Consider the following 22,117-nt stretch of genomic DNA (forward strand, 5'->3'; position numbering starts at 1 on the left):
TCCTCGCAACATGCTTGGTGATAGAGGACCTGCCTTGCTCTGAGAACCCCAGGTATAAGACGGTATATTCAATCAATCAATCAATCAATCAATCAATCAATAGTATGCAGGAGGCCCCATTTTCAATCTCCAATGGCTGTGTGAGATCACTACCTGGAATCCTGGAGAGCCACTGCCAGTGGTCAAAACAAAAAAAAATTCCTTCCAGTAGCACCTTAAAGACCAACTAAGTTAGTTCTTGGTATGAGCTTTCGTGTGCATGCACACGTATCTGAAGAAGTGTGCATGCACACGAAAGCTCATACCAAGAACTAACTTAGTTGGTCTTTAAGGTGCTACTGGAAGGAATTTTTTTTGTTTTGACTATGGCAGACCAACACGGCTACCTATCTGTAACTGCCAGTGGTCAGATTTAGTATAAGGCAGCTCCCTCTATTCCTTCCTGGTTAACCCTTTATGCCTTTCCTTGTGTGTTGAGTTGCCCAGCATCACACACCTCATTTCCTTTTACTAAGCCAGCTTCAAAGCAGGGAGAGGCTCTGTGCTGCTAAAAAAAGAAAAAAGGAGGGGGTTTGTGTGTCTGCTCTGTCCTCCTGTTCCCTTTTTACATGCCTACACTACAAAGACAAATAATTAATTCCTGTTCCGCGCTTAACCTGGTTACTCGCCCATTGTACTCTACCCAACAACAGCAACCCAGATGAGGTACCATGGCTGCAGCTGGATTCACATGCCATAGCTATTTGATACAATATATACTGTGTCTATAGGCACATTCTCCCCAGATGCCTCCCCTAGCCCTGAATTGGCTAAAAAGGGAAGAGTTGGCCAACAAGAAAAATGGTATTCTGGCAATTTTCCTGCGGCATAAGCCAGCCATTGCCAACCTGGTGTCCTCTATATGTTTTGGGCTACCCAGTTTAGTGTACGCTCTCATAACACTGGGCTGCAGCTCACTATGTCAGAGACCTACAGTGAAATCTCAGTTGGAACAGCTATGTTCATGTGCAAAGAGCAGCTGAAGGCAGCCCTGTTTAGGGAAGCTTTTAATGTTTGATGCATTACTGTATTTTAATATTTTGTTAGAAGCCGCCCAGAGTGGCTGGGGAGGCCCGGTCAGATGGGCGGCGTATAAATAAATTATTATTATTATTATTATTATTAGGTACAAAGGACTATGGTGCATAAGGCTTGCACCTTGGGAAAGTATGTGTGCATGTGTGAGACCTGTGAAGTCCAACCTCAGTCAGCAGAACTTCCTGAGCAGATGATGTCCCGCTGCCACCCCCACCCCACAATTTTATCTCCAGCCCTCAGACTAGTTTTATCTCAAAGGATCACAAGGAGAGCCTGCTGGATCAGGCCAGTGGCCCATCTAGCCCATCATCCTGTGAAGTGAAGGAGACGTGACAGGAGTTGATGATGCAGGTGAGCTGTGCGTAAGCAAGCTGACTGCTAGCTCGGCAGAGGCTCTTTTTATTAGCAAGAATATGCACACGTTTAGGAGCATATTTACATCGTGAGCTGACACATACAGGTATGTTTCCTCTGATATTTGCGAGACCTGCTCCACCACGTCATGTTCCTACCAAGTGGAAAGTGAGCCATGCCTCTGCAAAGGAGGCAAAGTTCAGAGACAAGAGTGTGACATACCGGACAGGCCTCAGCCCTGTGAACGTCATTCCTACAATCCTGTTCTCACAGTGGTCAAACAGAAAGACCACAAGTATGATTTGAGCACAGCACTCTCCCCTCCAGCAGTTCCATGCAGCTGGTATTCAGAAGCCAATTGCCACCAAATGTGGAGTAATGTCCCTGCCAAAAAATCCATTGAGAAAGAGCGACCAATCCCATCAGTACCTACTTGCCCTACATGGAAGGCCACCAAAGTTCCACATGATCTGAGGAAAGAGGGAGATAGAAAGGCCTAGATTGGGCTGGACACCAATACATTTTCCCCAGGCTGTCTCTGTGAGAGTGTGGTGTAGAGCAGTGTTTCCCAACCTTGTGCCTCCAGATGTTTTTGGCCTACAACTCCCATCATCCCTGACCACTGGTCTTGCTAGCTAGGGATGATGGGAGTTGTAGGCCAAAAACATCTGGAGGCACAAGGTTGGGAAACACTGGTGTAGAGTGAGCTTAAATAGAACTAATCCCCATAGAGCTAATTGCCCCACATAGTTTACCCCTACTGGAGAGTCCCCCTCTCCTATTCTTGCAGGGATAGGATTCCCACGTGCAGAGAAGGAACAGCATTGTTCTGATTCAGTTGGAGGGCTTTTCTTAGGTTCTTGTGAGCACAGTCCAGGCCAAATGCCCCCCCTTACTTTGAATCATGCCAAACTGTAGAGATGCTCTCTGCAAACATATTTTTCTCCAGCTTTGCACCTGCCCCTTGAATCAAGCGAAGCCTCTGGGACGTTGCAGCGGCAAAACTTCCACCATTTGCAATTATGAAAATCATAGTGATTGCTTCTTCTGAAAGCTCAAGAGATGTTCCTGGAGATTGCCTAAACATCAGAACCAATAAAAGCATGGTGTTATTCATTGCAAAGCTTCTGGAAAGAAAAGTTGGTGCATTTTTCGTGTCAGAGGCAGGGTGAGTCAAGGTTTAGAGCAGGTGAAAGGTTGGGGGAGTAGATATATGTTTGCATGGCATTGAATGGCTCCAAAGCCATTGCTGAACACCAGCCAGATTGGGACAGTGCAGGACGCAGAGGCAGAATGAGATCCCTGCTGATTCTCTTACTGATTCTCCTGCTAATGCCCCGTGGAGTCAGTGGCAACCTGAAGGCAAGATGCACCTTGAAACTGGTCAGGGATCAATCTGAAGCACCCAGTTATTACCGGCCTGGAGATTTTATGATCAGTGGGATCGTATCTCCAACATCTATTGATCAACAACATCCATATGTCTTTTCCGAGACCCCCTTCACAAGGATTAAGCCGTGAGTAATTTTTCTACCACCAAGGGAATGGTTCCTGTTTACCAAAAAAAAATTGCCTGTGGTTCTTCAGAGGTTGCTGGACTATTTCCAAGGTGTCAGCAATTTATTAATCTTATTAGGATAAATAAATGACAATAATTTTGAGGAATGCAATAGTAGACCAATGGTAGATCCTGTAAAAATCCTTCTTAGCTAAATATATTCTTCTCCATTCCAGCCCCTTTTTCCCTTTGTGTCATGTATTTTTCAATTACAGTGGTACCTCGGGTTAAGTACTTTATTTGTTCCGGAGGTCTGTTCTTAACCTGAAGCAACACTTTAGCTAATGGGGCGTCCTGCTGCTGCTGCGCCACCGGAGCGCAATTTCTGTTCTCATCCTGAAGCAAAGTTCTTAACCTGAGGTAATATTTCTGGGTTAGCGAAGTCTGTAACCTGAAGCATATGTAACCTGAAGCGTATGTAACCCGAGATACCACTGTATAAGGTTTAGGACAGAATTCTCTTCTTGCCAAAGAGCAGGGAAAGCATGCTTTAAATGAAGCAATCTAGTCCTGGGGATTTTCCTCAGTAGAGGAGTCTCCAGACTATGAACTGTTCAAATTTATCACACAGGTTTCATTCGTAAATAAATATGTATTGATGAGTTTGGTGCTTCCTCATCTGCACTCAAATTGCACTAAAGTACCAGTCCTTTTTAAAGAACAGTTGTGGATTTTTTCACACACTCCTTTTGAAATGGCCAAGGCCACTGAAACAACAGCAGCCCTTGCATCAATTTCCCAGTATTTCATGAACTTTTAAATTGATTTATTTTTTGCAGGGGAATATTTAAGTCCTACTGGTACGTCTTGTCCTTCTTGTTCACCATCCAGGAGATCAACCAGGATCCCAGGCTCTTACCCAACATCACCCTGGGCTACAACCTCTATGAGAACTATTTGGAAGAGAGGATGACTTCTGCTGCCATGCTAGACTTGCTTGGAGGAGGGAATAGCAATGTTCCAAACTATATCTGTGGAAAACAGAATAACCCGCTGGCTGTTTTTGAAGGGGCCGATTCTGTCATCTCAGAAGAGATTTCAGCCATGTCAGCCATCTACAAAATCCCACAGGTATGAAGGGAGGACAAGAGGAGATAGAAGATTTTTGTCCTTTCAACCTAATAAAGACGTTCCTTATCATGAAGTGGGACGCAGGTGGCGCTGTGGGTTAAAGCCTCAGCGCCTAGGACTTGCCGATCGAAAGGTCGGCGGTTCGAATCCCTGCGGCGGGGTGCGCTCCCGCTGCTCGGTCCCAGCGCCTGCCAACCTAGCAGTTCGAAAGCACCTCCGGGTGCAAGTAGATAAATAGGGGCCGCTTACCAGCGGGAAGGTAAACGGCGTTTCCGTGTGCGGCTCTGGCTCGCCAGAGCAGCGATGTCACGCTGGCCACGTGACCCGGAAGTGTCTCCGGACAGCGCTGGCCCCTGGCCTCTTGAGTGAGATGGGCGCACAACCCCAGAGTCTGTCAAGACTGGCCCGTACGGGCAGGGGTACCTTTACCTTTTACCTTTATCATGAAGGTACAGCAAAATACTAATCTCTTCTTTCTCTGACTAGATCAGCTATGGTTTCACTAGGCAGGTTCTTGACGTTGAAACCCAGTCCCCTTTTGTTTATCGGGTGGTCCCCAAAGAAGAAGCTCAGTACCCAGGGATTGTCAAGTTGCTGTTGCATTTTGGGTGGACGTGGGTTGGCCTCTTCGCTCCGGATGACGACAGTGGAGAAAGTTTTGTGCGTACCTTGGTGCCTCTGATGATCAGCAAAGGGATTTGTCTTGCTTTCTCAAAAAAAGTAACTCAGATAGATCTATATGACATGATTTCCCCAAGCGAATCATTTTTCATCTGGAGACAAGTCAGCATATTCGTTTACTATGTACCTGCTTACATGGGATTGGGACTAATCGTTGCACTACAGGTGCGACACGGGAAACAAATTGGGCCCAAAGTCTGGATCACGACCCCTTTTCAAGACATGAACTTGAACTTGTCTATGCATCCTGATGACTTTCAGCACATCCATGGATCTTTGTCTTTTGTAATGAAGTTGCAGATGAGAAAGATGCATCAAAACTACAAACCAGTTTCCTACCTTCTTAAGCAGTTTTGGAAGGAAGCATTTCATTGTTTATATTCAAAGCATGTGTTGGCCGCGAAAGGTCGGGCAAGATGCACAGAGAAGCAGAAACTGGAAAAACTGCCTCGAGAGGAGCTGGAGAGAGCCATGTCTCAGGACAGCTCCACCACTTTCTTTAGTGTTCAAACTGTGGCACATGCCTTAAACGTTGCACATTCATCTAGATCAAAGCTGATGGCGCTGGTGGGTGGAAGAGACAAAAGGCTAGAGCCATGGCAGGTATTTCCTCCCCCTTTCTGCAAATGGTAATCCCTTGTCCCAAATTTAGCAGTGAGCAAAAATGTTTCCTATCAGGATTCTAGATTATGTGGCAACCATTATGAGGGTTCCCTTCAGATGTTTGTGCAAGGAAGAGGAGCTACTCAGCATAGTCAAATGTCCAACTCATGTGCTGATATTGAAAGTGGTTTACATCTGTGAAAGTCTTCTCTGCAGTGGCCCCCGTACTGTGGAATAATATTCACTTGAGATAAATTGGACAACTGTGGCAATGGCATTATTTCAGCTGGTTAAAATATACGACATTCCCAATGACTTGTTTTTAGAACTGCCTCTGTTGGGCTTTCTGGATATCTGTTGTGTTTTTTATACTTCGTTGGAAAGCACTCAGAGTGGCTGGGGCACAAGTAATAAATTGTTGCTGTTGTTAATGGTCTTTGCTTGAATTAACCGTTTTATCAGTAGAATAGAATGGATATGGTTTGTGGCTGACATGAGATGTGCACTGGCCCTCATTAATAACAGCTGTTGTAGAATTAAAAAACAGCAACACCTCATTCACCAGAAGCTCTTTTATTTTGAGAGGGAGTTCATTTACTTGTGTGAGAGTCAGGACGGTCTCTGAGCTCATACAGTGCAAGAATATGCATGTAAAATTTCAACATGCAGGGCACATGTTAACTTCCCCAATTTTGCAATGGAAAAGTACGAGTTAGTGTTGACATGCAGCAGCAGTTCTAAATAAAATTATTTGCACTTTAGTGTTAGTTTGCAAGCAATCAACTTGCAGTTACACATGAAAGCATAACAATAGGAAGCTTTTGTTCCAAAAATTGCAGAAAGCTTCACCCTTAGTTCAGGCCAACTTGGTTTTAATTTTAACTGTGTCAGAGTTCATACCTTTAAATCATGGGTAGGCAAACTAAGGCCTGGGGGCTGGATCCGGCCCAATCACCTTCTAAATCCGACCCGCGGATGGTATGGGAATCAGTGTGTTTTTACATGAGTAGAATGTGTGCTTTTATTTAAAATGCATCTCTGGGTTATTTGTGGGGCACAGGAATTCGTTCATTCCCCCCACCAAAAAATATATAGTCCGGCCCCCCACAAGGTCTGAGAGACAGTGGACCGGCCCCCTGCTGAAAAGGTTTGCTGACTCCTGCTTTAAATCCTGAACCAAACTTACTGATTTATTTGACAGAGCTGAAAGCAAGCAGGACTGAGATATCCAACACACTTTCGTAGTTTCTTATTGCTGGTGTTTTCACTGTCATTGCAGCTTCACCCTTTCCTAAGAGAAATCCGAAGCTCAAACACTTCCATAGGCAGACTATGTTTGGATGAGAATGGGGAGCAGCCAGGCAACTATGACATTGAGAACTGGGTGATGTTTCCCAATGCGTCTAGCACTCGAGTGAAAATTGGGAGTGTTGAGAGAGAGGCGTCCACTGGCATAAAATTCACCATTAACCCCAGAGCCATTGAGTGGCCCAAACAGTTCAACAAGGTAGTGAACATAACAGAGTGGAAAGCTAGGAAAGTTCATGCTCTTCTTCGCACAACTGTTACAAAACAGCCTTGTAAGGTGGACCAATTGTATCTTAACTACCCAGCAATAGTTGCCTCTACCAATCCCTCTTGCCACAGGCAGAAACCCAGACGGGAGGGGAATCCAGGATATTCAAAGAAATCCTAGAGTCTGGGGATCCTGAGAAAATACATCCTGTGTTTATCAGTTCACTTGGGGTGTAATACTAATAATAATACTAATACTAATACTAATACTAATAATAATAATAATAATAATAATAATAATAATAATAATTTATTATGTATACCCTGCCCATCCGGCTGGGTTTCCCCAGCCACTCTGGGCAGCTTGAAACAGAATACTAAAATACAATAACCTATTAAACATTAAAAGCTTCCCTAAACAGGGCTGTCTTCAGATGTCTTCTAAAAGTTTGGTAGTTACTTTTCTCTTTGACATCTGGTGGGAGGGCGTTCCACAGGGCAGGTGCCACTACCGAGAAGGCCCTCTGCCTGCTTCCCTGTAACTTGGCTTCTTGCAGTGAGGGAACCGCCAGAAGGCCCACGGCACTGGACCTCAGTGTCCGGGCAGAACGATGGAGGTGGAGACGCTCCTTCAGGTATACTGGACCGAGGCCATTTAGGGCTTTAAAGGTCAGCACCAACACTTTGAACTGTGCTTGGAAACGTACTGGGAGCCAGTGTTTCAAGACCGGTGTTATATAGTCTCAGCGGCCGCTCCCAGTCACCAGTCTAGCTGCCGCATTCTGGATTAGTTGTAGTTTCCGGGTCACCTTCTAAGGTAGCCCCACATAGAGCGCATTGCAGTAGTCCAAGCGGGAGATAACCAGAGCATGCACCACTCTGATGACACAGTCTGTGGGCAGGTAGGGTCTCAGCCTGTAGCTCCTGGCTCTCTCTCCCAGAGATCAGAGCAGCTGGCTTTTCTCCATCTTCTTTTTGTATGTTCTCTCTTCTGCCTTGAGCCTACATTTGTATTAAAAGGTGGAATAAAAATGCTGAAACAAGCAAGCAGGTACACCAAAGTGGTTTACCTCTGATGCTGCTTTGCATTAAAAGTGCTTCCTTGTTAAAAAAAGAAGTGGTTGTGCTCAGTGGGTCCTTTCCAGACTATGAATGAATTCCATACACAAATGCGTCCAGCACTTTCCCCTTGATGCACCTTCTTCTCTTTATGCTTAGACTGTGCCTCGCTCCAGGTGTACCAAAAGCTGTCAGCCTGGATACGCCAAGGTGGTTCAGGAAGGAGAGCCGGTTTGCTGCTATTCTTGTGCTCTGTGTGCGGAAGGGACAATCTCCTCTCAGGAAGGTGGGTGACTTCAAGGGAGAGGGTGTTCCTTGAGATGGTAGAAACAGGGTGGAGAAGCACTCTGAGAAAGCTTGTGCTCCATATATATCTCTGGAGGACAAGCAGTTACAAGTGAAGGTAGTACAGTGATACCTCAGGTTAAGAACTTAATTCGTTCTGGAGGTCCGTTCTTAACCTGAAACTATTCTTAACCTCAGGTACCACTTTAGCTAATGGGGCCTCCCGCTGCTGCCACGCGATTTCTGTTCTCATCCTGAAGCAAAGTTCTTAACCTGAGGTACTATTTCTGGGTTAGCGGAGTCTGTAACCTGAAGCGTCTGTAACCTGAGGTACCACTGTAGAACACAGATGGTTATGGGTGGTTTTTCTCCTCCGCAGATGCAGAACTTTGCACCAAATGCCAAGAAGATCAGCATCCGAACAAAGGCCATGATCAATGTATCCCTAAGATTATCTCTTTCCTGGCTTATGAAGAACAGTTGGGGATCATCTTAGTTTCCACTGCCCTGTTCTTATCTTTAACAACAGGCATTGTGTTTGGAATTTTCATTAAATACAAGGAAACTCCCCTAGTCAAAGCCAACAACCGGGACCTCTCCTACATCCTCCTCATCTCCCTACTGCTCTCCTTTTTGTCCTCCTTCCTCTTCATTGGCCAGCCAAGGAAAGCAACCTGCCTTCTCCAACAAATGGCCTTCAGCATCATCTTCTCTATTGCAATTTCTTCTGTCTTGGCAAAAACCATCACTGTGGTGCTGGCCTTCCTGGCCACCAAGCCAGGGAACAGGATGAGGAGATGGCTAGGGAAGGGTCTGGCCAACAACATAGTCATTTCCTGTTCGAGTGTCCAAGTTGTCATCTGCACCCTGGGGCTGGGACGGTCTCCCCCATTTCTAGACTATGACATGCACTCACAGCCTAAAGTCATCATCCTACAATGCAATGAAGGGTCTTCTGCCATGTTTTATTGTTCTCTTGGCTATATGGGCTTCCTGGCTGCCATCTGCTTCACAGTGGCTTTCCTAGCCAGGAAGCTTCCAGGGTCCTTCAATGAAGCCAAGCTGATCACATTCAGCATGCTGGTCTTCTGCAGTGTTTGGGTGTCCTTTGTGCCCACCTACCTGAGCACCAAGGGGAAATACATGGTAGCCGTTCAGGTCTTCTCCATCTTGGCCTCCAGTGCTGGGCTTCTGGGATGTATCTTCATCCCCAAATGCTATATTATCATGCTGAGGCCTGATCTGAATACAAAGGAGCACCTGACCACAAAAATTTAGGATAGCTTCTGTTAGGATTGTAACAATCCTGTGTTATGCTAATTATGATCCTGGAGTGTTGTGTATCATCATTGGACTTTTTTGGGGTAAAATTGGGGACTTTTGAGTAAGTTTGTTTCATTTGGAGCTGGGATTTCTGGATTAACCCTGAGCCTCTGAAAATGCAGTTCTTTCTCTTAGTGATTGTTAGCTGCCTGAGAGTCACAGCCCCTTACCTGGCCCATAATCCCTTGTTATATGTTGAAGGCTGTGTGTGGCAGTATTATTTGTACCCACACGAATACGAAGGAACATCTTTCAGCTGTCCCTGTCGTGGCGTTCCATCTTCTGACTGAGTTCTAGAAAGCTAAAGCAATCCTGCCCTGAGATTGGCTTAGTGTAGACACTGCTTTCACTTTCAGGTACTGTAGTTGGTCAGTCTTTTGTGGTTGTTGCTCTTTGTCTTCTGTGTGGTACTTGATCTTGTCGGGATATCAAGCCCTTTATCAGGAGGAACTGGCAACAATCCTAGACACCCGGCTTGATTCCCTGTTGACCTCCCTGGCTGCATTCCCCAGCAGGCGCAGGCAAGGTCTCGATCGGCGATTCTTCTCAAACGTGAGAAGAACCCCCCCCCCTCTTTCCTGCCCCCTGGCAGGGGAAAGAGATAGACAGAAACGTATTTACATGCCTTTATTTCTGTCTTTGCAGCATTACAAAAAACGTGACCGCTCTCTTCAAGCTCCAGCAGTATAGTGACAAACACTTCCTGGATAGGAACAAACGGAAGAGCTCATATTACACTCTGAGCTAATTCCGGTGCTTCGCATTGTGAATAGACTGCCCCTCTGATTCCCACGGGCAGTCCCAACATTCCCATCATGTTTACTTTTCAAGCTAGCACTTTGCAGCTGCATTGCATCCATATCGTAACAGATCTCATCCAGCCATTTCTGTTTCAGTTTGTGTCTGTCTGTGTCAGTGACTTGGTGGCAGGGGCGGAGCCACCGGCACCTGGAGCAGCGCAGGAGCAGGGCTAGCTGCCCACACAGCAAGCATCCCTAGCTGCCCGCCGCCCGTGCAGATAGCGTGGGGGGTGCGCCGCTAGCCACCCATGCGGGGAGCATTGGGAGGGGTGCCGCTAGCTGCCCGCGGCAACATTGTCCCTAGCAGCCCGCCGCCAGTGCAGCGAGTGGGTTTGGGTTTGTGGTGGCGTGGCAATTTCACCTGCCCTCACCACTGACCCCCGGTGTGACCAACCCCCCCCAACCTGCCTTCCTCCATCAGTGCTTGGTGGTAAAGTATCAATCCTAAATTAACCCTAGCTGCCTGTGGCGATCACACAGGGTACCCGGACATTTCACCGTCTATTGATCCCTGTGTCACCACTTGATTTCTCGCTGCCACCACCCAGGCCCTACCTGGGACAATACTGAGTCCAGTCCGGTTTAAATCTTAAACTTCTGTTTATTTATTGCAGTTTAACAAGCATGTGGTTCCATAAACAGTATCGGTCCATTACAATCATGGGGTGCCTATCCAGACCTATAACTTCCGCTACCTGCTCTCACTCACTAAACCACCTCTCAGATATTTACTTGTCTGCCTGGGCCCTAACTGTTCCTGACTCAGCTTATTTCTCTACATTAACTCAACCTACCTACAGACTCCATCCCAATTCACTCCCACTCCAACCAACCAACCACCCAACTCCCAACGAACTCCTCTCTTCGCCCCTCCCAGAGCTGGTTTTATAGTCCCTCTGACTCCACCCCCTGGGTTCTGATTGGGTAACTTGCTTAACTATTTCACCTCCAGCACTCTCATATGTTAACGTCACACTGACCACCGCCTACCCACGGAAGCATCATCCCTAGCAGCCCGCTGCCCATGCAGCGAGCATGCGGTGGGGTTAGTGGTGGCGTGGCGATGTCACCCACCCTCAGCACTGATGCTCGGTGTGAACCACCACCACCCTGCACTCGCCTTCCTCCGCCGGTGCTTGGTGGTAAAGTATCAATCCTAAATTAACCTTTATAGATTTCTCTGTGTATACACGACTAAACGTCCCTAAATTCTCAAATAAACTTTGATATATTTATTGGGTAAGAGGATCTCTGTGTTGCTGCTCTTTTACTGTCTTAAGAAACCTATGTTAATAAACTGTATTGAGGATTAAAAAGAAGAGTGGACTGTGTTGCTGGCTCTTAAGGAAGGGGTGTATTAAACAAAGGTATGAAAGGTCATGGGATTGTAGAATTGGGAGGGAACCCAGGGGCCGTATAGTCCTACACACTGCAATGCATAAATATTACAGTGCAGGCATTTTGCAGCAACAGCAGAAGCTTGCGTTTAGAAATGGGAAATTGCTCGGAGTTATTCCACTTGCAGAACAACAGCTGAAAAGTTTTTATCAAATAGTGGTGTCTCCAGAGGTTGGACATCAGATGTTCCAACTATCTCATGATCAGTCAGGACACTGAGGAATTGTGTGTTTGTGTGTGTGTGTGTAGGCTCTCAGCAGCATAGTGATTATTTTCCCAGGCACAGTACAAGAAATTACCTTGCCTTGCTCTTGATTCTGATGTTTAGTTGATTGGTTTGACAGGCAATCTTTGGTCAAATCTCTGGAGCTTTGGCAGGAATAAGAATAATTGTAAGGGGGAGACGTGTCACCTTGGCAACATCCTGGAGTCTCTGTGTGGCTTGAGGGACATGTTCAGAGTTGGAGGAAAACATGTTTACGAGAACTTACAGAAGTGGCCCCCTGCTCTTAGCATTGGTCAGAACGGGGAGAAAAGTCTGTGTGGCCTTTAACTGACCAGGACGAAAATATCATTTTAGGATGTATGCACATACAGACACAATACACGGTTATTTCTGAATATTGTGAGTTTCTGAAATTGTTGCAGGGGTTAGCAAAATTTCCAGACTGAAAGCCACATTTCCTTCTGGACAACCTTCAGGTGACCACATGACAGCGGTGGTCAGAGAAAGAGGTGGGCAGAACAACACATGAAAATTTTACATTTCTTCAGTAGTCAAGTTTCCACACACACACACACACACACACACACACACACACACCCCTCTCTACCCTGTAGTCATCCACGCAAGGAAGAAGCATTCTCAGAGTTCAAGGCTAAAACACTTTAGGAGGGAACAAAACAGGGCTAATAGGGGGCATGTCTAGAATGGGAGTGGGCCAGGGAGAGTACTGAGGGGCCAGATAAGAGACACTTGGGAGGGCCATATTCAGCTTCTAAGCGGTTCCCTCATTGCGAGAAGTGAGGCTACAGGGAACCAGACAGAGGGCCTTCTCGGTAGCGGCGCCCGCCCTGTGGAACGCCCTCCCATCAGATGTCAAAGAGATAAAGAATTACCTGACGTTCAGAAGACATCTTAAGGCAGCCCTGTTCAGGGAAGTTTTTAATATGTAATGCGGTACGGTTTTTAACACTGATTGGGAGCCGCCCAGAGTGGCTGGGGAAAACTCAGCCAGATGGGCGGGATATAAATAATAAATTATTATTATTATTATTAAGCCTGAGATCTCAAGGGCAGGAAGAGCCAGTGTGGTGTAGTGGTTAAGAGCAGTAGTCTCGTAATCTGGTGAACTGGGTTCGCTTCCCCGCTCCTCCACATGCAGCTGCTGGGTGACCTTGGGCCAGTCACACTTCTCTGAAGTCTCTCAGCCCCACTCACCTCACAGAGTGTTTGTTGTGGGGGAGGAAGGGAAAGGAGAATGTTAGCCGCTTTGAGTATCGGGTAGTGATAAAGTGGGATATCAAATCCAAACTCCTCCTCCTCTTCTCCTCCTCCTCCTCCTTCTTCTTTTCTGCAACCTCACTCCCATTCCTGACCTTCCCAATTGCTCCTCTTGATCAGCTGCTTTTGTTGCTAAAGTAGGATGCCAGAAAAAAAATCCATTCTCCACCTAATAGCATTACCTGTAGGCTCTTCACAAACATTGATTGGAAAGACAACACACGAGGACCCCCAATGGATCAGACCCAAGGCCTAGCCAGTGCAGTATTCAGTTGTCACAGGAGATGAAGGCAATAGCATTTTCCCACTTCTCTTCCAAGCAACCAGTATTCATAAGCATATTGCCTCTGTCACAGATCACACAATCAAAATCAAAACAGAGGCAACCGAATAACACCCCCCAACAAAAAGTTTTTTAAAATATATATATAGTTTTTATTTATTTTCAAAGGTATAAAGAACATGAAAGAAAAAAGAGAGAGAAAGAATAGCTACATAATAATATAAAAAAATCCACATATCAAGATTACCCTGAATCACTTGACTTCCCCCCATCCCCCCCCATCAAATTCTGATTGATAAAAAAAGAAGAAGAGACTTTGCAACTGTATTATGAGGCAGCTAGTGTATATTGCTTAAAGGAATGGATTTTCTTGGAAAATGCATATATTTTAGATTTGGAAGGCCATGATTTAAAGTTTGGCTGGCAAGCATGTCTTTGGTACGGGAAAGCAAAGATTTATAAAAGCTTTATGATCCACATCATTAGGAGAAATCGGTACAGAGTCTGGGAGAAATATAAAAATTTGTTGGAAGGGATAACACCTTTGTGTTTATCCCCCATTGAAGCAATCACAATCAAGATAATTAATATGGATAGGAAATGGGTGACTTATAGAGACTTATTGGAATTTACAGGTAGCGAGTCCAGGTTGAAACCAATGGAAGAAGTAAGGAGCCTAGTTACGGATTGGTTTCTGATTTGATCCCGGAATGCCCCTCTTTTCCTTAGGACATGGGTAGGCAAACTAAGACCCAGGGGCCGGATCTAGCCCAATCACCTTCTAAATCCAGCATGCGGACGGACCGGGAAGCAGTGTGTTTTTACATGAGTAGAATGTGTCCTATTATTTAAAATGCACCTCAGTGTTATTTGTGGGGCCTGCCTGATGTATTTACACGAGTAGAATGTGTGCTTTTATTTAAAATGCATCTCTGGGTTATTTGTGGGGCATAGGAATTCGTTCATCCCCCCTCCCCAAAGAAAACATTATGGTCCGGCCCCCCACAAGGTCTGAGGGAATGTGGACCGGCCCCCTGTTGAAAAGGTTAACTGACCCCTGCCTTAAGATGTCCCTGAAAGCAGCCCTGTATAGGGAAATTTTTTATGTTTATATGCTGGTAGCCAACTGGAGTGGCTGGGGTAACCCAGCCAGATGGACAGGGTATGATGATGATGATGATGATAGAATAAAGGTAAAGGGACCCCTGACCATTAGGTCCAGTTGTGAACGACTCTAGGGTTGCAGTGCTCATCTCACTTTACTGGCCGAGGGAGCCGGCGTACAGCTTCCGGGTCATGTGGCCAGCATGACTAATCTGCTTCTGGAGAACCAGAGCAGCACATGGAAACGCCATTTGCCTCCCCGCCGGAGCAGTACCTATTTATCTACTTGCACTTCGACGTGCTTTGAAACTGCTTAGGTTGGCAGGAGCTGGGACTGAGCAACAGGAGCTCACCCCATCGCGGGGATTCGAACCGCCAACCTTCTGATCGGCAACCCGGGTCCCAATAGAATAGGATGTGTCTATTTTCATCGGAGAAATGTTGCAGGATATGTGGCAGGCTTAATTCTGTCTGCAGATCAGAGTTTCCTCATCACTGTCCTAAAAAGATATCTTGATCCTGACTCTTGTGAATGTGTTTCTGCACCAAACTTTAGACATGTTCAGCTGCCCGCTCCATTATACATCTGGAGTCTGGAGCCACATCTGCGAGCTTTTCTCCAGCCCTGCACCTGCGCATGGAGCCACACAGAGAGTTCGTGATCTTGCACAGGGGGTGCTTCTTCCCCTTATAATTATGAAAATCATAGTGATTTTTCTCTTCTTCTCTGGAGCTTTGTCCAAAGATCTTCTTTAAGCTTACTGAAATAAGCATAAGAAATGAGAGCCAGGAAGGATGGGCACATAAACATCTCCTGCCGCACCAGGAGCTTGGGCTGAGATTGAGGGCAGTTGCGTAAAAATCTCTTTGTGTGAGCTTGACTTACTACCACCCCCTTCTGATGGGAGATCTTGGCTGGGCTCCATCACCATTAGGAAAGACGTGCAAAAGCGATAGGCTTCATCTAGTAATTCTTTTGAGTTATCACAAGGTGGGAGGCCGTTCCAGGCAGACATAGGATGCTGGTGTTTCTTCTGCTGCTGTGGCTGCCTTATGCAGACTGTGAGATGTCAAAGGTGAAATGCCCCTTAACTTTGGAGAGGGATCAGATTGACCCATTTAATTATTACAAGCCGGGAGACCACCTCATTGGTGGGGTCATCTCTCCCACAAGAGCGTTTCTTAATCCACACACCTTCAACGAATCTCCTTCCACCAGCTTTTCCAGGTAAGTCATTTTGTGGGGGTGGGATTGGTGCTGTCCATTTTGTATTGATTTCATGAGCTCAAATGACCCCCCAACAACCAGGCTCTTTCTTGCTCCTACTAAATCCCTCTCCTCTTCAGCCTTTGGAGGGAGACTATGAGGGTGTATCAGTGTTGAAGTGCAATTGATTTCATAGCCTGCTTTTCATATGTATATGTAATATGTATATTAGGCAAGGTTACATAGAAAAATATATTTTAGGTTTGAAAGAAATCATAGGAAAGGGTCCGAGAGCTGTAGAACTTTTGCCAATTTCTGATGAACCTGGGTCACCTCTCCCTCTGAAACCGAATGGGGACCAGGGTCTGTTCCAGTGCTTTGAGCCTTCCATTTAGGCTCAGCCTAAAGATGGACCCATCTCTCCATTCTGGTTTCTCTCAGTTTCTCATTTTCAGCATGTCCACAGTACTTTACACACACACACACACACACACACACACACACACACACCATCAAGGATATTTTGGCTGTTATGGTTGAGTGCTTTGGATCAGTGCTAGCATAAGTTAAATTCCAGAAATTAAATCCAGTTCATCTTGTCAAAAAAGCAAGAAATTAATTTTAAAAAAATATTTATTGAATGTGGGACATATTTCCATATATTTGCAGGAAATTAAAGACAAGATACTGGCAGATCCTCTCCTTCTTGTTTGCTGTTCAGGATATCAACCAGAATCCAAAGCTTTTACAAAACATCACCCTTGGCTACAGCTTCTGTGAGAACTTTTATAACAGCAGGGTGACATATGATGCCATGTTAGACCTGCTTTCTACGGGCAAGGTGAACGTTCCCAACTACAACTGTGGAAGACAAAATGACATTCTGGTTATCCTTGAAGGGGCTGATTCCCAAAACTCCATCCAGATTTCAAGCTTGTTGGGCATCTATAAAATCCCACAGGTGGGGATGGAGAGGGGGGAACTTTCTCCAGCCTGAGCCCAATTCCCCTTTGCCATCTTTCCAGAGAATCCAGAAACCGAGTGGGGTGGATATTAAGTGGAACTGGAGACAGGCATTCATTTTAGAAAGAGTATTGCACAGACTTGAGAGAGTTTTAACTGCTTCTGGTGGACAATCACCCTTTCTTTCCTCACACAGCCATTTCTACTCAAATGTTTTTTTCAGGGATTCAAAGCAATGGGACTCAGCTACATTAGTAAAGAAACAACGATTTGAATGTGTTATAAACATACAACAGCAGATGGCACCAGAGAGCAGAACATTTTTCTATGTGATTTTCCATAGGGTTTCCCCCCTTTTGTTATAACGATCTAATTTCTGGCCTATTTATAGCATTTTTGTTTCATGTGTGTAGATCCACCCCAAGACAAAGGATTCTTCCATGCAGCAATTCATTGTGGAATTGGAAGTTCTGTGTAGTGTCAACAAATATCATCCTCATCAACATGAGGAAGATCTGGAACACCAGGGCACAGAATAAAATCACCGGGCACAAACAATTGTGGGTGGAAACCATTCAGAAAATGAATATCTTTCAGAAGATACTGTTTATTATGTATAGGAATCAAAAAATATTGAGGAAATTAATGGATACATTAATATGAATGCAGATAATAGAAATTTTTATTTTCAATCTCCTCAGCATGGAAATTGCTTTTTCCACAACTGCCATACATTTGTTGGCAACAAAAAAACAAATAAAAACCACCCACTGATCTTCCTTCCCTTTCCAGGTCAGTTATGCTTTTGTCTCTCATGTTCTGAATGATAAGAGGCAGTTCCCTTTTTTTTACCGGATGGTCCCCAAAGAAGAAGCCCTGTACCCAGGGATTGTCAAGCTGCTCCAGCACTTCCGATGGACTTTTATTGGTCTCCTTGCACCAGACACCGACAATGGAGAGAGGTTCATGAAGACCTTGAAGCCGGTGCTCATCAAGAGTGGCGTTTGTGTTGCCATCTCACAAATCTTCCCACAACTTAATACATTGAAAGAGAAGATCCATCATCTTCCATTCCTCCAGTGGAGACAAGTTCATGTATTTGTTTACTATGTAGAAAAATCTTATGTCTTAGAGGGAATATTACTTATACAAGCTTTATTTGACAAGGTGGTGAAACCCATTGTAGGGAACGTGTGGATCACAACAGCAATGTGGGACATTTACTTGGATGTTGCGTACTCTGACTTATCTTTCCAACACATCCACAGTATTTTCTCTTTCCTTTTGGAGACAAATAAATGGGCAAAATATGATGATTTTCTGCCCTTTTCCTCTGCCATTAAGAAGTTTTGTGAGGAAGCTTTAAATTGCTCCTATTCAAAGGATGCATTCTCAGTGAAAGGCTGGACAAGATGCAGAGAGAGGGAGAAACTGGAGATGCCGCCTCAAGACCATCTGGAAGGAATCCTCTCTCTAGACAGCTACAGGATCTACAACACTGTCCAAGCTGTGGCACATGCCTTAAATGCTGCATATTCATCTAGATATAAAGAGAAGGTGATGGACCGTATGGAAGTTCAAAGGCTGCAGCCATGGCAGGTATTCATTAGAGTAATGGTTCTTCTTCATGCCTCCTTATAATATCCTTAGAGGTCACAGCCCCTCTGGTCACACCCACCATCTTTAGCACAACTCCTTCTACCGTGGCCCATTTGGAGTAAGTCGTCCTACCTCCTGCATTGAGTTCCTTTCTGCAGGGAAGATGGTCTTGTGCAGGCTCTTCCTAAACCTCCCTCCCTTCTCACTTGGGTGCTCCATTGGCACTGGCCTGGGCAAACTAAGCCCCAGCCTTTCTCCAAGTGTGTGTGTGTGTGTGTGTGTGTGTGTGTGTGTGTGTACGGGAGCCTTACTAAGTGTGTATGCATGCAACCAAGGAAACGGGGGCAATTGGCAGGGCCCCAGCTGGCTCCAGTCCACCGGCCAGTGTGCCGGGCGATCTCCAGTCCTTGGCATGAACCTGTGACCTGAGCTTCAGAAGCTAGGGCACGCTACTCAGCAGAGTAACCGCTACGCAAAAGAAGTGGCAGAAGCTGTGTGAGCATATTTACAAGCAGTTTATTCAGCATACATCAGGAAAAAAGCAAACATGTCTGATCTCCTTCGTGTCCAAAGCACGACCGCTAAAGCAAAAGCTATACACAAACGGAAGTACCCGGCAAGCTGTGCTGGAGTGTAAACAGACATGTGACATACAACAATTCCACACGTCTGTTCTTAAGGTGGAACGGAATATCCCAACAGGCTACACATAAGCTCATTAGTGTAGAATTAGGTATACATGTGTAACATTTCTTGTGCCTTAATATTCTCATCCCATTAATTGGAATGATCATTTCTATTTAGCAGGGTTTCTCAAATTTCTTTTTTATGTTGAGCATGGGACAGTCCACACCTGCATGTATTTGAAATTGTCTATGGCAGGCATGGCCAAACGTGGCCCTCCAGCTGTTTTGGGACTACAATTCCCATCATCCCTGACCACTGTTCCTGTTAGCTACGGATGATGGGAGTTGTAGTCCCAAAACAGCTGGAGGGCCAAGTTTGGCCATGCCTGGACTATGGAGAACAACTTTGGTCTTTCCCATTCATGCAATAGACATTCCCCTTTGGGTTGCAGTCTAAATACCTCTGTTCAAAAGAACACTGGAAATAGTTAAAAGCATGGTGGGAAAAGAAATGAAAGCAATTGTGATTCCTAAGCACACACTTTTCAGCCAAGGGCATAACTTCTGGTGTAGAAATTTGAATGTGGTTTGCTTGGTGCAGTTCTCTGGTTTTCAGTACAGCTGAAGGATCAAAAGAATTTACAGTGGTGCCCCGCAAGACGAATGCCTCGCAAGACGAAAAACCCGCTAGATGAAAGGGTTTTCCGTTTTTCGATGTGCTTCGCAAGACGAATTTCCCTATGGGCTTGCTTCGCAAGACGAAAACGTCTTGCGAGTCTTGTGATTTTTTTCGCTTCCCCCCCTTTTTCTAAGCCGCTAAGCTGCTAATAGCCTTTTAGCTGCTAAGCCTTTAATAGCCGCTAAGCCGCTAAGCCGCTAATAGGGTTGCTTCGCAAGACGAAAAAAACGCTAGACGAAGAGACTCGCAGAACGGATTATTTTCGTCTTGCGAGGCACCACTGTATCACCGTTCAGAAGCATACTGGAAACAGGAGGAAGAAAATAGCTGAAAGTACCGAGGAAAATAGTGGGTGTGCAAAAGAGAGTAACAGAACACCAAAACAAATGACCCTGTGTGGAGCTGTTTGAAGCCTGAGTCCCCCCCCAGCTTATCTGATTATCCCCATATCCCCAAATTTACAGTGGAAAAACATTAAGTTTGGTGTTGTTTGTGGGTGGACTATGCAGATTAAGTTTGAATGCAAACAACATGGGAATGCACAGTAGACTCCACTATGGACAAACCTTCAATGTTTAGAAAGACTCCAACTCTGAGTCGGAGGAGCTCTAAGCATGAAATGGGCTGAACTGGATAGTCACGAAGTTTCCCATATTCTAAATGTTGCTGTTTTAATTTTAGCTCCACCCTTTCCTGAGATACTCACAGTTTTACAATTCTTCCATGGACGGAGTATACTTGGATGAGAACGGGGAACTGGCAGCTGACTTGGACGTTGTGAACTGGGTGAAGTTTCCCAATCAGTCCATCCTAAGGGTGAAGTTTGGGAGTCTCGACAGACACGGCTCCCCAAACCTGCAGCTCACTATCAATGAGGATGCCATTGTGTGGCCCAAATGGCTCAATCAGGTGAGGGAGATCATCTCTTTCATTTAACTGGGTTCCCTATCCCATAAGCTCCAGTAAGGGTGCCAGGCTCTGTGTGGAGCTGCCTTCAAATGCATGCCATGTCCAAGGTCCAACATTTCTTCAAGATCTTATGGTGGTCCCCTGAGAAGCTGTGTAAATGGAGGGTCCAGCTATTGGGAAGGAAAGGCAAATTTCAAGGGCGTAGATAATTTTAGTTACTAAATGAGGTGGCCAAATTTAGAGTGTAAGAACACCCTCATATCTCTGAGAGCCAGTGTGGTGTAGTGGTTAAGAGCGATAGACTTGTAATCTGGGAAACCGGGTTCGCGTCTCCGCTCCTTCACATGCAGCTGCTGGGTGACCTTGGGCCAGTCACACTTCTCTGAAGTCTCTCAGCCCCACTCACCTCACAGAGTGTTTGTTGTGGGGGTGGAAGGGAAAGGAGAATGTTAGCTGCTTTGAGACTCCTTAGGGTAGTGATAAAGCGAGATATCAAATCCAAACTCCTCCTCCTCCTCCTCCTCCTCCTCCTCCTCCTCCTCCTCCTCCTCTTCTTCTTCTTCTTCTTCTTCTTCTTCTTCTTCTAGTGAGGTTTGCAGTAATGTCCTGACTGGTTGCATTTTCTGAAATGCACCAGAAAACCAGTTAGGCCTCCTGCAATTTACTTAATGGTCTTTCTCTTTATGCTTAGACCTTGCCTTCTTCCAAGTGTGTGGAAAGTTGCCATCCTGGATTCATCAAGGTGGTTCAGGAAGGAAAACCACTCTGCTGCTATGACTGCATTCCCTGTTCAGAAGGGACCATCTCCATGCAGGAAGGTGGGTAACCATCTAGGAAAGGGACACCCTTGGGGAAGCTGACACAGATATCAAAGACATTTTTAAAGTGAAATTTATAACTGCCCAGTGCTATGTGATTATAGTTCATGCACATGTTGTACCTTGTTAGAGCACTCCTCTGCATTTCCTTATGTGTGCATAGATACTTTTTTCTTAGAGTCAAATTCCATGACATCTGAAAGCCTACACAGCGTGGGGGGAAATCTTCAGAACTCACATTAGAAATGTTGGTGACTGCTCTCTGGTTTTGGGCAACCAATCCCTTCTGACATGTCACTCAGGTGTTGAACTTTGACTCAGGAGACTGAAGTTTTGGCCTACGTTTCATGTATTTCGATATTGTTACGTATTTTAAATTAGCACTAGAATGGGGTGTTGCTTCTTGTAAAAAACTGCATGAAACAAGAGTAGATAAATGCATAAATCAATAAAATCCTGCCAAGTCAGAAGCAGGGATGACTGACTGATGATAGACCACTCCATTTTTCGCACACTAAACAACCTGCAAGGATTATTCTGACATGCAAAGGTGGCTGTTTCTACACTGTGGTCCTCATCCAGATGAGATAATTATGTCCACCATCTGGGTGTACTTTCATCACTACTGATGTATAGAGATCAGATAAAACTTTATTTGCATTAGCCAATGGCCATAGCAACAGTAAAACATTACAATAATG

General features: G+C 45.4%; 1 protein-coding gene across 1 annotated transcript in view; it reads left to right on the forward strand.

Annotated features, from left to right (window-relative positions):
* Positions 1-22,117, forward strand: part of LOC310837413 (vomeronasal type-2 receptor 26-like) — a 145,707-nt gene continuing 123,590 nt past the window's right edge. Inside the window, exons 1-4 of the mRNA XM_083723977.1 lie at positions 1-62; positions 3,821-4,060; positions 4,547-5,344; positions 21,290-21,416. Of these exons, the coding sequence (XP_083580103.1) occupies positions 3,899-4,060; positions 4,547-5,344; positions 21,290-21,416 (1,087 nt within the window). The 5' untranslated portion in view covers positions 1-62; positions 3,821-3,898. The remainder of the gene's footprint in view (positions 63-3,820; positions 4,061-4,546; positions 5,345-21,289; positions 21,417-22,117) is intronic.

The sequence above is a fragment of the Podarcis gaigeae genome (genome assembly GCF_964106915.1).
Source record: "Podarcis gaigeae genome assembly, chromosome: 2".
Classification (NCBI taxonomy): domain Eukaryota; kingdom Metazoa; phylum Chordata; class Lepidosauria; order Squamata; family Lacertidae; genus Podarcis; species Podarcis gaigeae.